At 40.7% G+C, this 15,270-nt stretch overlaps 1 protein-coding gene across 1 annotated transcript in view; it reads right to left on the reverse strand.

The window, feature by feature from the left end:
* The window catches only part of FLT3 (fms related receptor tyrosine kinase 3), a 59,542-nt gene that overhangs the window by 13,129 nt on the left and 31,143 nt on the right, over positions 1 to 15,270 (reverse strand). The window contains exons 10-17 of the mRNA XM_036018352.1: positions 9,727 to 9,830; positions 8,935 to 9,046; positions 7,036 to 7,214; positions 6,136 to 6,242; positions 5,881 to 6,013; positions 5,687 to 5,791; positions 2,412 to 2,522; positions 1,396 to 1,549 (exon numbers count right to left, since the gene is read on the reverse strand). Of these exons, the coding sequence (XP_035874245.1) occupies positions 1,396 to 1,549; positions 2,412 to 2,522; positions 5,687 to 5,791; positions 5,881 to 6,013; positions 6,136 to 6,242; positions 7,036 to 7,214; positions 8,935 to 9,046; positions 9,727 to 9,830 (1,005 nt within the window). The remainder of the gene's footprint in view (positions 1 to 1,395; positions 1,550 to 2,411; positions 2,523 to 5,686; positions 5,792 to 5,880; positions 6,014 to 6,135; positions 6,243 to 7,035; positions 7,215 to 8,934; positions 9,047 to 9,726; positions 9,831 to 15,270) is intronic.

Below are 15,270 nucleotides of genomic sequence, written 5' to 3' on the forward strand. Positions count from 1 at the left end.
CCGAGTTCACCAGCCTGGGTTATTACTAACCAAGGACGGCCAGTCACGCACACCTGACGCATCAGGAAAGCCTCTCTGTTCCAAAACACACGTGACAGTAGAACTGCCTCAGTTAGGATGTGAACTGAGAAATGAACTAGTGTGAACTGTGTAAATCGGTGAAGGGAGCTGCACAAAGGCATACAAGGGGATCTCAGTGGGGCCTCACGGCTCTAGATGCTGGGTCTGTCTCACGCCTTAGAAAGCTAAAGGCCTACACTGAAACATATGCTAAGAAAACAAAGCTGGATCTCAAATGCACTCTCCAAAAGTCCCCCAGTAAAGATAGAAAGACTCTGATAAATTTGTCTTTAGGATAAGGGAGAGCATTCCCATATCCAGGGGAACAGGAAAGCACTGTGGATTGAGGAATGATTCTATCAGAGGATCATTCCTCTGAATGATAAATTTACTCAGAGGAAGGTGTTATAAATGCCTATAAATTTACTCAGAGGAAGGTGTTATACAGCTACAATGTTCAAGTATTCAATAATTAGTAAGGAATTCCTAAGGATCAGGACGAGCATCCCACCAAACTTCTCCAGCCCTCATCCACACACACTAGAACAAGCAGTCTGCCAGGGCCAAGAGTCCTTCAGGATGCCCACAGATGGGGGAGTATACAATGCAGAGCAGAGACCAGTATTACCACAACTTTATTCTGTCCCCATCACATTACATCAATGGAACTACCCTATTTTTTAAGTCCAATTTATACTGGCCAATGTGGCTCAGTGGATTGAGCACTGGCCTGCAAACCTAAAGGTCACTGGTTCAATTCCCAGTCAGGGCAGATGCCTGGGTTGTGGCCCAGGTCCCCATTTGGGGGTTTGCAAGAAGCAACTGATCAATGTATCTCTCACACACATCCATGTTTCTCTCCCTCTCTTTTTCCGTCCCTTTTCCTCTCTCTAAAGAATACATGAAATCTTTTTTAAAAATCTCACTTATAAAAATATAAACAAATAAATAAATAAATACATCCAATTTATAGGTTTAGAGCTCTTTTGTGCAATATTCCCAGGACCTCTATGAACATTTTCAGGACTTTGGAAAAAGGGTTCATTCTCTTACTAATACCTGTGTGTTAACCAGGTGGTCAGAACTAAATATGTGCGTAGAGTGTCATTTAGGCACAGGTGGGCAGAGATTGACTCAGCTCCAGTGCCTGTCATGCAAGAAAGGTCTCATTGTTCCAAGTCAACAGGGAAGCTCTAGGAATGATAAGTGACTTTTCTAGGTCTTAGAACCCCCCTACTCCACAATGCTAGAGTATGGCTTTTAGCAGCTGTTTAACCGTCGCACTTTGCATGTGTCCTAGACACATCCTCACGAAACCTTGGCCTGTTCTCTTACCTAGAATTTGGATGTGACTGGAAAGTGGGGTAAAAACTGAAATTGTGTTCCTTGAAAATTTCCGTCCATGTCCTGTGAAATTTTTCTCTTTTACTTCTTAGATAGTTGAGGAGATCGCCATAGCAACAATATTCAAAAATCAAATAAATTGGCCCTGAAATAGTGACAATTTTAATGGTAAGTAAAGGAATACCAAGTAATTTTTCAGATGTCTGTGCAGCAGGGAACATCTCTATGAGGACTCACTTCTCTCCTGACTTTGGGAGAGTGCAACTTTTTCTGAGCCTGTCTCTTACACTTTAAATTCAGTGTCAGCCTTTCATTCAAACTCCTTTGGAAAGTACAATAGTTTTTTCTTGCCTTCCACTTTAGCCTTTGTACATGTGGCCTCACCAATAATCACTGTCCACCTAGATTCTTCAGTTTGCAACTGGAAATCATAAGCCAGTTGCATGATGAGCACTTGGTAAATAGATGCTGATTTGGCCTGAGGAGGGAGAAATCTGTGCTTGGCCTAATCTCCTCAGAGATCCATTTTCTCTTCTGCTCTTCTAGTCCCAGTCCCAGGCCACCTGTCCCAGAAAGAATGACCCTGGTTTGGGTTATTTCTAGGCAGAAGTGAAAGAATCAGGGTGTGTGTTCCATTGGATTCTGAGAAAATAAAGTTTGACATCCCACCTGGGTTGTGCTTCTTTGAAGCAGCCCGTGAGGGCGGCAGCTGAGCCCAGTAGCCCTTCACAGCTGGGAAGAATGTAGAGAGAGAACCTACAAGCTGTATACTTGCAATGTGGTGACTGTTTTTACATAGGTTAGAATCATGAGGCACATCCCAATAAAGAGAGGCATCCCCTACGTCTACACTGAGTCATCTGCTTAGAGCGCACTCATGTCTAACTCCACTTGGGTCTGAGGACCTACAACATGACTGAGAGAAGAGAAACACATGAGAACAAATGCCCCCTTTGTCTTTAGGCTAACCTGTGTTGGACTAGGAGTTTTCAGTGGGAATTGATTACCTGACTGTGTACACGCCCCCAGCAGGTTCACAATATTCTCATGGCTCCCCAGCCGAGTCAGCATTTTGAGCTCAGACATGAGAGCTTCTCGTTCGCAGCTGTCTGCTTTTTCTGTCAATGGAAAAGAATAAATGTAAAACTAAAGTAAAATGGAAATTGTAGGTCATTTAATGAATTAAAACTTTCCTCAGTTCAGAGCAGATTTGCATAAACATTTTAAAAATATATAAACTACTACATGAATATTGAATAATATCCTGCTGTAAGAAAGATTTCAAAGATTTTATTACTATGAAAGTTGAATCTAAAATGTGCCTTTCTTTTGGGTATCCCTCCACCGAAATAAATACCCTTAATATTGACCCTCAAAAAGCAACACAGAATGAAATAAAAACAATAGCTTTTCCTCCACAGAAATTAATACAAATGTTGAAGGAAAAAACATACATTTTTTTTGCTTTTGAATCTGTTGGATTCATTGAGAAACAAGACAATAATGTCAGTGGGGTGGCCGACTCCAGCCTGTTGGCCCTCAGGTCTACAACCTTAAATCTGTAAGTGGGGTCAATGGTGAAGGGCTGAGAAGGACCACTTCTCAGTAACTAAGTTCTCCAGAGACTCATTAATTGATAGTGAGAAACAGAACTGATGAGTAGGCTAGAATGTATCCACTGGCCTATGCATTCTCTCCCTGGAGAAAAAGTCTAGATAGCTTGGCAAATTGTACTTATGCTTAGAAGCATAGCAGAGGGGTAATCACTGAGGAACTCAAAGGTCCTGTATCACTGAGGCTGATGTGCCAGCTGGCCAGGGAACCCTTGCCCAGGTGGGTGCTGGAGCCCTAGAGACAACAACAGTGTCTTCAGTGTTCCCTCTCCAGGTTCCAGGCACCAGACACCCACACCTCTGTTAACTTATTATTTCTTATGAACATAGTCTTTTCTTTATATTCAATGAAGATTTAATTAGCTATTTCCAGGTCTCTTTATTTTTTCCTGGAAGACATCCCAGCCTTTACTGTGTTTTTTTCCAGAGTGCTGATGCCATCAGGGGGATCATATCTCCAACATCTGGGCTTGGGTGTGAGATCCATCACTTTGGACCATTGTGACCCACTAGCACCTCATGTCTTCTGCTGCTTCATGTTTTGTAGGGACTCATGGCTTTCAATTGCCCGTGTCTTATTCCTCATATCCAAAATAATACATTTTATGGCATGCTTAACATTTTCAAAGCACTTTCATATACCATTACCTGAAGTTCATTCATTCATTCATTCATTCATTGAACAAGTGTTTGCTGAGTGCCTACTGTATATGAAGCAATGTGTCAAGCACTGGGGGAATAAATGATAGACAAGACAGATCCCTGCCTTCCTGGAGCTTAGAGTCTCCTGGAAAAGGGAGACACGTGAACAAATAATTACAATAGGCTGTGAGGTCACATCAGAGGGACACTAACCTAGACTTCAGAAAGGTGGAGAAAGAGACACCAAATGTCTATGTTGAGACCTAGGTGGTCAAAAATTAACCAGGTGAATGCACAGTGAGGAGGTAGAGAGAAGAACACTTTATATGGAAAGAACAGGACAGGCAGAGACTAAGGAACAAGAGACCAAAGCAAACAGATACAGACCCTGCCCTCCTGAGGCTTACAGACTAATGTGGCAAATAAGACATTGATTGAGTAATTAAACAAAGATATAATTATATATTGTGATAAATTCTGTGGGCAAAGAGTCTACAGAGAGCTAAGATAGCATCTAGCAAGGTACTTGATCTTGTCTTTGGTATGAAGGTAAGTTTCCCTGAAGAAGTGATATTTAAGCTGAGATCTGAAGGAGGAGTGGAACAGAACTCTGTGGAAGGGGAAGGGTGAGAGAGAGGGTCAGACTGTGCCAGGTTCCTGGACAGGAGGGAGCATGGTGCTCTGGAGGAAATGAAAGAAGTCTGAGAATGCAGGGTGGGGTGCTGAGCAGACAACAAATCAGGCAGGGCTGTGTAGTGTGTTTCAAGAGTAAAAGCAAGTGGAAAAGTTAGATAGGAAAATGACAGGATCTGCCTTGCATTTCATAGCCATCACTTGAACTTCGGTACAGAGAATCTGAAAGGAAGTAGGAATGCATATGGAGTAGCTAATTGGAAGGCTATTGCAGCTTTTCAGAAGAGATAACCTTGGACTAGTGTGGTAGTAATAGAGATAAGAGAGAGGATGGACTCAAAAGACACTAAGCAGAATCTGATGGGAATAGTTTCTGTGGTGTTAGAATGGGGATGGTTTCAAGGATGAGTCCTAGGTTTCTGGTTTGCCCAATTGTGTGGACAGTGGCAAGTCATGGGTACTCATACCAATTACTGAAGAGGGAGTATTGATGGAGGGCCGCGGTTGGAGGAGTTCAGTTTCAGTGAGCTGAATTAAAGGGACCTCTCAGACAGCTAAGCATTTGGACATATGATCCTGAGGCTTAGGAGGAAGGTGCAATCATGAGAACCACTGGTGGACCACACCCAGGTAAAGTCCTGGGTGTGGTTGAGATGGCCTATGGTGAGCATGTGGGGTGAAGATGGCAGGGGACGCAGCAGCAAGCCTCCTGGAACTCCACACAAAGAGCTGGGCAGAAGGCAAGCTGGCAAAGGGCTGTGAAGCAGTGAGTGAGTTAGGAGGAAACCCAGAAAAAAAAATGGTGACAAGCAAACCAAAAGAAAAAGGCTTTTAAGAGGAGAAAAGTCAATCCTGCTGATTTATGTTAAAAATTCAAGTCACATGAGAACTGAAAAATGCCCATTAGACTTCAGTTCACTGGAGGTCACTGATCACTTTAGCAAAGCCAGCAGGGTGGGGAAGGGGGTTCTTGCAAAGTGAGCAAAGTTGAGGGGGGTGATGGAGGTGGGAGCCAGATGGGATTGGATGGAGCAAGGGGTGAGAAACAATACAGAGAGCTCCAATATGTTCTTCTACCCAGAGTCTATGTCAAAATGGCATCAACAACATCTTCCTATAGTAACAGTACCCCCAAATACTGACTCCCTCCCCCACCCAACAACAACAGCAACAACAACAACAACAACAATCACTAAACAAGGAGAACAGGAAGAAGAGGTGCAGTTCTGGATTCATGACTTGCATGCTGTACTCACAATTTGGTTGGCACTAACCCCAACTCACTTCCTTTTCAGCTTTGAAGAATGGCAAGCAGTACCCACAAAAATGGTGGAAAAGAGAAGGGGAGGAGGAAGCCTGCACCGCCCATCTTTGTGGCCATCATTCCACTGTACCTTTCAGCATTTTGACAGCAACCTGGATGGAGACTCCTGTTTTACTAATTCCATAAGCTGTTGCATTCATCACTTTTCCAAAAGCACCTGCTCCTAGTACCTTCCCTGTAAGATAAATGGTGAGTGAGTGCAGGTTCGAGATTTTCCCACAGAAAGGACATGCTAGGGAAACATCTGGAACATTCCATTCTTACCAAATTCTAAGTTTTCTCTTGGAAACTCCCATTCAAGATCATACTCATATTCTCTGAAATCAATGTAAAAGTACTCATTATCCAAAGAACCAGTCACCTGCACCATCTGCAGCTGGCTTTCATACCTAAATTGCTTTGGAGATGAAATAACAAGTCAGTTAGCAACAAGCAGCTCTTCAGAGAGAGGAAACCATGATAAATTGTTACCTTTTAGTTTTAGGGTTTGTTTGTTTGTTTGCTTGTTTGTTTGTTTACCTTTTTGTACTTGTGACAAAGTAGCATGGTTAAAATAGCAATGAAGGGGAGACAGAGCCCAATGGTTGCATAGAATGAAATGTTGTCCTGGAGAAAAGGGAAGGGACCTGCAACAACAAAACAAAAGTGTCACCGAGCAGTGACAGGATTCCTGCCTGATCTGACAGGGAATGCACAGCACGATCTCACACATCCTGCTTGAGTCATCAGGACTTGCAACCTCTGAAGTTCTCTACAAATGTTCTACTCCCCACAGAAAATCAGGCCATGGTAGTATAAAGGACAAGTTTCCTCCCTAGGAAGTTTTTATGATCCTGCACCCATTCTTAAAAATCATGGGATTATAGGAATTATATCTACTTCAACCCACAGGATAGACAAGTCAGGTAAAAAAAGATATTGAAGGTATTATATTGTATGAATATGGAGAATGCGTTATAGGATGTTGGTTTGATTCTGGATAAGTATAGGCAGCTAGGCTTCAGAATTAACTTAGGATGGCTCTAAAAAGAACCAAAACTAAAAATTATAAAACAGCAAGCTAAAGGCAAATAAGGAGATCAAGCAAAAGGGAAAAATGGCAGCAACTCCAAATTACTAAATCTATTTTTCTAAAATTGAGCCTCTCGGGAGATAGTGACTGCTCTGGAAGTTTGTGGTTCTACCTACATCACTCTAACCCATGAGTCATAATACTGTTCCACTGAAGTCACTCTGTCCCTGAACTACACAACAGTGTAGGTTCAGTGGGGATTCCTGCCTGACTCAAAAATCCTTCTGGTATCACACACTGAACCTCTACGTTCTTACAAAATCCCCCAAACAAAAATGAACAACAGGGACTAATTTCTAGTGGGGAATTCCTGAAGGTGGTGCATTACGATAGCAGCTGCTGTGTACCTGGTGAGCTTAAATGGATTGTTTCACAAGCCGTGCCCAGGGAATTATGTGCACAGCACATCACGAGAAACCCTTTGATGGCTTCACTCATGTTCAGAGTACTGTTCGATAGCCACTGTCCAGATACTTTTTCATTAGCCTTTTTATTCCAAATTCCTTCCGTGATTTCTTCTGTGCAGCTGGAAAGAAATGATAGACAGAGTGGTAAGTTACATAGGTGGGGCTGTCATCAGACTGGAAGTTGGGGTTTCTCTAAGTGAGCTCGAAAAGATATTCATCTATCATGAGTTATCAGAAATAATCTATGACCACATAGAATTATGGTGGATTCAGAGTTGTGCATTTTAAGTATTTCATCATTTCTTCTTAAACTGTTTTTATAAGAAAGAGCCAATATGTCAAGAAGAGTGTGAATTTCATGTTCTTCCAATATAAGAGATGCCAGTGTCTTTTTTTTTTGATGTTAAAGAAGTCTTTATTCGAAAGCAGATACTGACACTTATCAAGTTATAGCTTTAATCACTTAAGCCTATCAATTAGGGCTAAACTCTAACATCTGAGTGGTCCTATCTTTTCCCAGTTAAGTTTCTATGGTTATCTTGTCTCTATAAGGTTAGTTTACAAATTAAAAACAACATAATACACAAAAACTACACAAGAACTGGAGAAATAACAACAAAGACAGCCTAGAGCAAGTAGAAGGAAGGAGATAACCAAGATTAGAGCAGAATTAAACAACATAGAAACCAAAAGCACAATTCTAAGGATCAATAAACCTAGGAGCTAGTTCTTTGAAAAGATAAAATCAACAAGCCTTTAGGTCAGGGGTGTCAAACTCATTTTCACTGGGGGCCACATCAGCCTTGAGATTGCCTTCAAAGGGCTGAAATAATTTTAGGACTGTATAAATATAATTTTTTTAAAGATAAATATAAATACTCCTTAACTGTTAAGGAGTTGAAATGATTTTCAGCCCTCTGAAGGCAACCACGAGGCTGATGTGGTCCCCAGTGAAAATGAGTTTGACATTCCTGTTTTAAGGAGACTCATCAAGAAAAAAAGAGAGAGGACCCAAATAAACACAATCAGAAATGAAAGAGGAGAGATTACAACTGATACCACAGAAATACAAAGGACTGTAAGAAATTACTATGAAGAACTGTATACCAAGAAATTTGAAAACCTGGGTGAAATGGACAAATTTCCAGAAAAATATGATCTTCCAAAACTGAATGAAGAAGAAGCAGAAAGCCTGAACAGTCCAATAGTAGCTGACTAAATTGAAGCAGTAATCAAAAAACTTCCAGCACACAAAAGCCCTGGACTGGAAGTTTCACAGGAGAATTTTATAAAGCATTTAAGAAAGAGCTAACCCCTATCCTTCACAGACTATTCCAAAACCTCCAAGAAGACAGAAGACTCCCAAAGTCTTTTTATGAAGCCAGCATCATCCTAATTCCAAAACCAGATAAAGACACAACAAAGAAAGAAAACTATAGACCAATATTGCTGATTAACAAAGATGCTAAAATCCTCAACAAAATATTGGCAAACTACATTCAACAATGCATTAAAAGATCATATACCATGAGCAAGTGGGATTCATACCAGGGATGCAAGGATGGTACAATATTTGCAAATCAATAAGCATAATATATCACATAAACAAAAGGAAAGACAAAAATCATATGATCATAGCACAGATGTGGAAAAAGCACAATTGATAAAGTACAGCACCCATTTATGATAAAAACACTCAGCAAAGTGGGAATAGAGGGAGCATTCCTCAACATAATAAAGGCCATATATGAGAGACCTACAGCCAACATCATACTCAATGGACAAAAACTAAAAGCTTTCCCACTAAGATCAGGAACAAGATGCCAGTGTCTTGATTACTTGGGAGACTTGTCTGAACACTTCTTCCAGGTCCAAGATGGTAATGGATATCCACCCGAGGAACAAGAGGCGTAACCTGCTGATGATTCCTTGCTCAACACATGAGGTTTCCCTGTAGAGAATAACATGAAAAATAAGCTCAGAGAGAACAGTACTTTACAGAAATGGTTTCCAAGTCAGCTTTGTACAGGTGACCCATTTACTCCAAGCAGTTTGTGCTTATGGGAGGGTTTCCCATGCAAGATGACACAAGGCTTCTGGTTATTTCCTCTTTGCCCACCATGTAACCTTCTGCATAGGCAGCCTGACTGCCTGTCTACATAACACCACTTTCCCATTGCTAGGCTCCATAGAGAGCTAAGGTATAGACCTCTATCTACCTCAAGATGATTCTTAGCTTCAGAAGTAGCTACAATACTTCCAGTGAAATGTACTCTTATCTTTTTACAGATCAGAGAAACAAAAAAATATTAAAATGAGTAAAAAGCAGGTAATATGGCATTTGGCCTTTCCTTAACACGACCTTTCAAAGTACTAAAGTCAACAGTCACAACACTAAACACATTCACAGAGCACATGGAATAAGTCTCTCAGCTTCAAAGGATGAGCACAGAAAAAGATATATGTAAAAACAAAGCCAGTAGGTATGAAAGTGAAATTTCAAAACACTTCAGTATATGAGAAGTTTTACATCAGTGCCTGTAAGTCATTACTTAGCTCTTTCAGGCCATAGTTAATTAATAGTTAAGGAATTATAAGGCTAAAATTAAATTTCGTGATAATTTAACTTACTTCTTACATGCAGCGTGAACATTTTTGTAAACCGGGCATCATCATTTTCTGCATGGAATATGTATTCTCCTGGCTGGTATTTGTGGTTGCAAAACTCAGATACACTGTTTTAAAAAGAATTGAAGACAGACTTAGCACAATTCTTACAGGAGATGCTAAAATGAATGATGGTGTGCATGGGAGGAATCTCCCTCAGACATTCACTCTCTAAAGTTCAATGGGCAAGGAGTGTCTGTGTGCTGGGCCCTTGCTACTCAAAGTGTGGTCTGTGGGCAGGCGGCAGCAGCACCTGTGTTATCTGTCAGCTTGTTCGAAACATAAAATCAGGCTCCAACCGAAGCCTACTAACTCAGAGTCTAAATTTTAAGATGATTTCCATGTGATTCCTATGCAAATTAAAAGTTGAGACACACTGACCCTGGCTGAGGCTCCTTAGAGAGACAAGAAGATTCCCACCCCTGCTGTTCTACACACTCTGGACTAGTCCAAATTCCCAGAAATATGGAAAAACCTCTGTGCTGAAGGAGCCCGTAACTCCCTTGCTTCCTAAAAGAATGGTTCTCTGGCATGGGTCCAAAGCAAAACCTATAACCAACCTTTGACTTAAATAGAAATTAACAGTGATGAGGACTCAAATCAACTGAATGTGTACAAAATCTTTGGGCAATCTCAGCAGGCTCTAATATCTACTTGGAATGCTCATCAACCACTCAACACATTTTAACATAGATAACTTGATCTTGGGGGTTATCCACCATATCTGTCATGTATATGAGATGCTGGCTATTGTAGTGGGATGTGGGATAGTATAAGAGAAGTAGGGGAGTGAGGACCTGTTGAATATGCCTTCATGCATTGAAGAAATAAAAAAAGTTCCCCTCCCTGAATGGTGTGGCTCAGCAGGTTGGGTGTCTTCCCACAAAGCATAGGTTGACGGTCACTGGTTAGATTCTTAGTCAGGGCACATGCCTGGGTTGCAGGCCAGGTCCCTGGTTGGGGATGCGTGAGAGGCAACCAATCAATGTTTCTCCCTCATTCCTATGTTTCTCTCCTTCTCTTTCTCCCTCCCTTGCCCTTTCTCTAAATATACATATATGGATGTATAAAGATTTTTTAAGGTTCTCCTTAGATTAAAAAAAATAAGGCTTTTTCAAAGGTTATTTAATTAGGCTTCACCTATACAGTCTGCTTAAAATGAAAAAACAAAAAACGAAGACTGGGTGTGGACAAGGTAGAAACATAAACAGGTAGACCAGAGTGAGGGCCAGCCATAAACTAGGAGCTATAGAAGATGCAAAAAACATATAAAATATGGCTCCTGTCCTCAACAATATACCCAGGTAGGTGGACATAACTACATAAACAGAATAGTTATAACATTAAACAATATAATAAGGCCAGCAGAAGATAAATGGATCAGAGGCCAGTAGAGATGAGCCAAATATCAATGGCTTCCTAGAAGTGGGACTTGTGCCAGATCTCCATGAATGAGTTAGTTTTAATGGTAGGGCAAAAGAAAAGATTTCTGAGGAGAAGGCAAGGGCAGGATTTAAGACATGAGATGGAAATTCATACAGCCACAAAGGAGAGTAATAGGGAGGCCAATGGACTGAGCAGAAGTGCTCGTTGGGATACGGGTAGAAAAGAGGGCTAAATGGGTGGGGGAGAGCCAATGATCAAGGACCTTGAAAACTCATTGAATTATTTAGAACTGATGGAGAAAGCAGAAGATGCTATAGACTCCTGAGCAAGGGAGGATTATCAGGAACACTATTTTAATTTAGACTAATGGCCATAGGAAAAGTTTATAGGAGAGAAATCTGGAGGCAGTCGTTGTAACCCAGGAATTCATTCATTCATTCATTCATTCATTCTACAATCATTGGTAGAGCCTATTTGTGGGAGGAATCAGGAATACAACAGTGATTTAGAAAAAATAGATTTCTGTTCTCAGAGTTTATAGTTTGGGGATAAAGGCAGATAAGTCAATAAGCAGTTACAGTATTATGTGGGAAGTCCTAGGAGAGAAGTAAAAATTCAGATTTCAACAGAGCATTAAAAGGTGAGCATTGCCTAAGGTAGGGAAAATGGGAAAGGAGAGAGGTACCTGGAAAAGGAGAAAGCAGGTGCTGGACTGGATATGGAGATGAAGGAGAAACCAGAATACCAGCTGATGCCTAAGATTCAAATTGCACAGCTAGCAATGGATGAGTAGCTTTGAACCTGTGTTTATCTGACACCAATGTTGTGTATCCTTAACTCCGAAGCTGGAAGGTAATTCTGACTGCATGTTTGATTCCCAGTCAGGGCACATACCTAGGTTTGGGGTTCAATCCCCAGTCAGGATGTATATGAGAGGCAACCGATCAATGTTTCTCTCTCACATCAGTGTTTCTATTTCTCTCCTTGCCTTCCTCTCACTCTGGAATCAATGAACATATCCCCGTGTGAGGATTAATATAAATAAATAACATTTTTTAAAAAGTAAAAAGGTGGTGGGGGAAAATGGAGACAACAGTACTTGAACAACAATAAAAAATTTTTTAAACCTATCAAAAAATAGTAAAAAGGGAATTTTTTATCCTGACCTACTTCTGGACAACAAGAAGAAATGACTGTGAAGTGCAAGTGGTAGAAAGATTAGGGGAAAGCCAATTTATAACACTAGAGAGAAAAGTAAATTATGTGATTTCCAGACTTAAGCAAGACAGAGTTTAAGTGGTCCAAGAGAAGGATGTGAGCCACTATAAGGGAAAATGTAATTCTCACTAGACAACGGCCAAAGACACTGAAAAGGAACAAGAGATTAAGAAGAAGAAGAAAAAAAGCCATGTGGCTAGCCAGGGACCATACCAAAAGCACAAATTAATTTGATAGAGGAAGAAATTACCAATACAACTATTGATTGTCATGCAGTCCAAAACAAAGTGTTCTGTAAATTCTTTCCCTCCTAAGTCTTTTGTGCTGTCTTCATGGAGTGTGACTGGCCCTGGTATCAAGCAGATAGCACCTTGCATGTCCTTAATCTCAGGTAGGAAAGTGGTCACATAAATAACCTGAAGGCAGAGGTGAATATCCGGGTTGTTTTAAGCTGCTTGTCTTCCTGTTTATGAGTCAGTCATAGCAGTAGAAACAACAGCATTGCTGAACCTCTTTTGGAAATTCCAAAGGGACTAACCTATTAGGTGGCTATGAGATTCAAAGCTTCCTCTTTCCTTCAGTGTTCTTCTGAAAATGGTCAGCTGGTATGAGACAATGGGAGATGAGGGAATTGGGGTTTACATTGACATAGTATCTCAGTGACTAAGATGTTCTCTCACTGCACAGTACAGAGGGTTTTCTCCTCTGAACAATCAAAATACAGGTCATTTTTATTTTCCACTTAGGGCCTAAAGGGAGGAGTTGAGAAAGGGCAGCCTCTTTCTAGTAGCTCAGGAAGTAATTTGACTATAAAGTGAAGAATGCTTTACTCAAAGAACAAGGGATTATGCAGTCAAATCGAAATGCCGAGAATAATAAAATGGGCCCTGGGGAAACTAGAGAGCAGAGAGCTGATGGACTGAGGTGCTTTACCAAGAAGCAGATGATCCTGTCTTCCTCAGACTCAAGTTTCCATGGAGGCCAAAGGAATGTCTTTAAGAAGAAATTACCAAATAATTATAAAATTCTAATAATTTGGGATTTTTTCTTACCACCAAACTAGAAAAAGCAAAGGTAGATTTGTTTGTAATTCAGTTTATAGAGATAAAATATTGTAGAAACTAACAGATAAACTATCCTAGAACCTTTTCTCAAGACCAGGCTATCAGAACTGCTGGAAAGTTACAGTTTGATAATTGTGAACACATAAAGGCAAGCCGTAGTGAACTCGGGGGTAATATTTGAGGAAGTAGATTGCAGAAACGAAGCTGCAAATGAGGGGAACCTGAGAGGCGTCTGGCGCACACACTGTGACCACATCAAAGCTCTTTCGGGAGTCATGTTATTATATAAACCTTTCAGTTGCACACAAAAATTTGTATCACGTCTTGAAACAGTAAAATACTGTACTTGACAAACAAAATTCAGTCTGATTAAATTGTTGAATCTATGTGGTGGGAAAAGGAACCTCGTTGTACTATTCTTGGAGTTTATTGGTAAATTTGAAATTTTTATGATAAAAAGTTGAAAAGAACCCAGATTATAACTTAGTCTGCCACCCCCTATCTCAACACTGAGCCTTGTGTAGACAGCAAAAGACATTTAGAGTGCTAGTGTTCACATATTTTGTGGGGTTTTCTTGAGATTTCATTTATTTATTTTTAGAGAGAGGGGAAACGAGGGAGAAAGAAAGGGAAGGAAACACCGATGTTCAAGAGAAACATCGATTGATTGCCTCCTGCAGGCCCCCAAATGGGGACCTGGCCTGCAACCCAGGCATGTACCCTGACCAGGAACTGAACCAACAACATTTTGGTTTACAGAACAATGTTCAACTCACTGAGCCACACCAGTCAAGACTGTTGTTCATTTTATGCAATATTTTGACCACTTTTTCATGATGAATTTGGCACCATATTCCTTTTGCATTTGTATTAAGTGGTGCATCATTATTATCAACAAACGCTATAGCTCTTCAAGAACTTTTTAAAATAAAATGAACACTGAGTGCTGGGTGTTGTGGTAAGTGCTGTGTGTGATCCTTGCAGTGCAAAAAGGATGCACTGACTCATCTTTGGTCCAGGTTTTACACTTGGAGTTGCCTTCCTGGGGTGACAACGATTTGTTCATTTATTAAACACCCTGGACTGAAGGAGGCATTATACAAAGACAGAGAAATGACAGATGGCCAACACTTTTGGAGCATATAAACTCAATGGTGACATTCAACACACAAAGAGCTTAACTGTATCACCAGTTCATGTTAAATGAAAAGCAAAAACCACTATGGGAATCAGGACCTGCCTTGATTCATTCATTTAGCTAGATAGTTATAAGATAACTACTTGGAGTCAGGAGTATAGATTTTGATTATGGAAAGAAACCAAATTAACTTGCCTACTAGATTAGCCCACGACCCATATATCAGAAACATGTCCTCTAATCAATGAATCTGTAAAATCTTAAGGGGATGTACCAGGTGTCACCAGCACAGTAGCAATGATCTCCCAGGTGGCCTCTGGCGCTTACACATGCCTCTGTACATTTGAGGAGGACAGAAACACTACCTTATTCACCCTGGTAGCCCCACAGAGCATCAAACTCATCAAGAAAGATATTAAGGAAATATTCACTGAACTAAATTGAATTGATGTTTGAAATCTTTGAATTAGGTTAAAAAGAGAATCCCATAGGGCCAAGTGCTTCTCTGACACCAGAGGAAAACAAAATTTTCCTTGAGCATTGATTATTGGGCAATTTCTGCACCAGTTTTTGAAAACAAATCAATACACTGACAGGTTATTCTTTCCCGTCTTTCAAGGGCTCTACTTCCTCAATCCTCTGCAGATCTGCTGAGGGAGAGTCCTGTGCTCACTGCAGCACGTCCTCTCCAACAGGAAGTGA

The sequence above is a fragment of the Phyllostomus discolor genome, chromosome 2 (genome assembly GCF_004126475.2).
Source record: "Phyllostomus discolor isolate MPI-MPIP mPhyDis1 chromosome 2, mPhyDis1.pri.v3, whole genome shotgun sequence".
Taxonomy (NCBI): Eukaryota; Metazoa; Chordata; class Mammalia; order Chiroptera; family Phyllostomidae; genus Phyllostomus; species Phyllostomus discolor.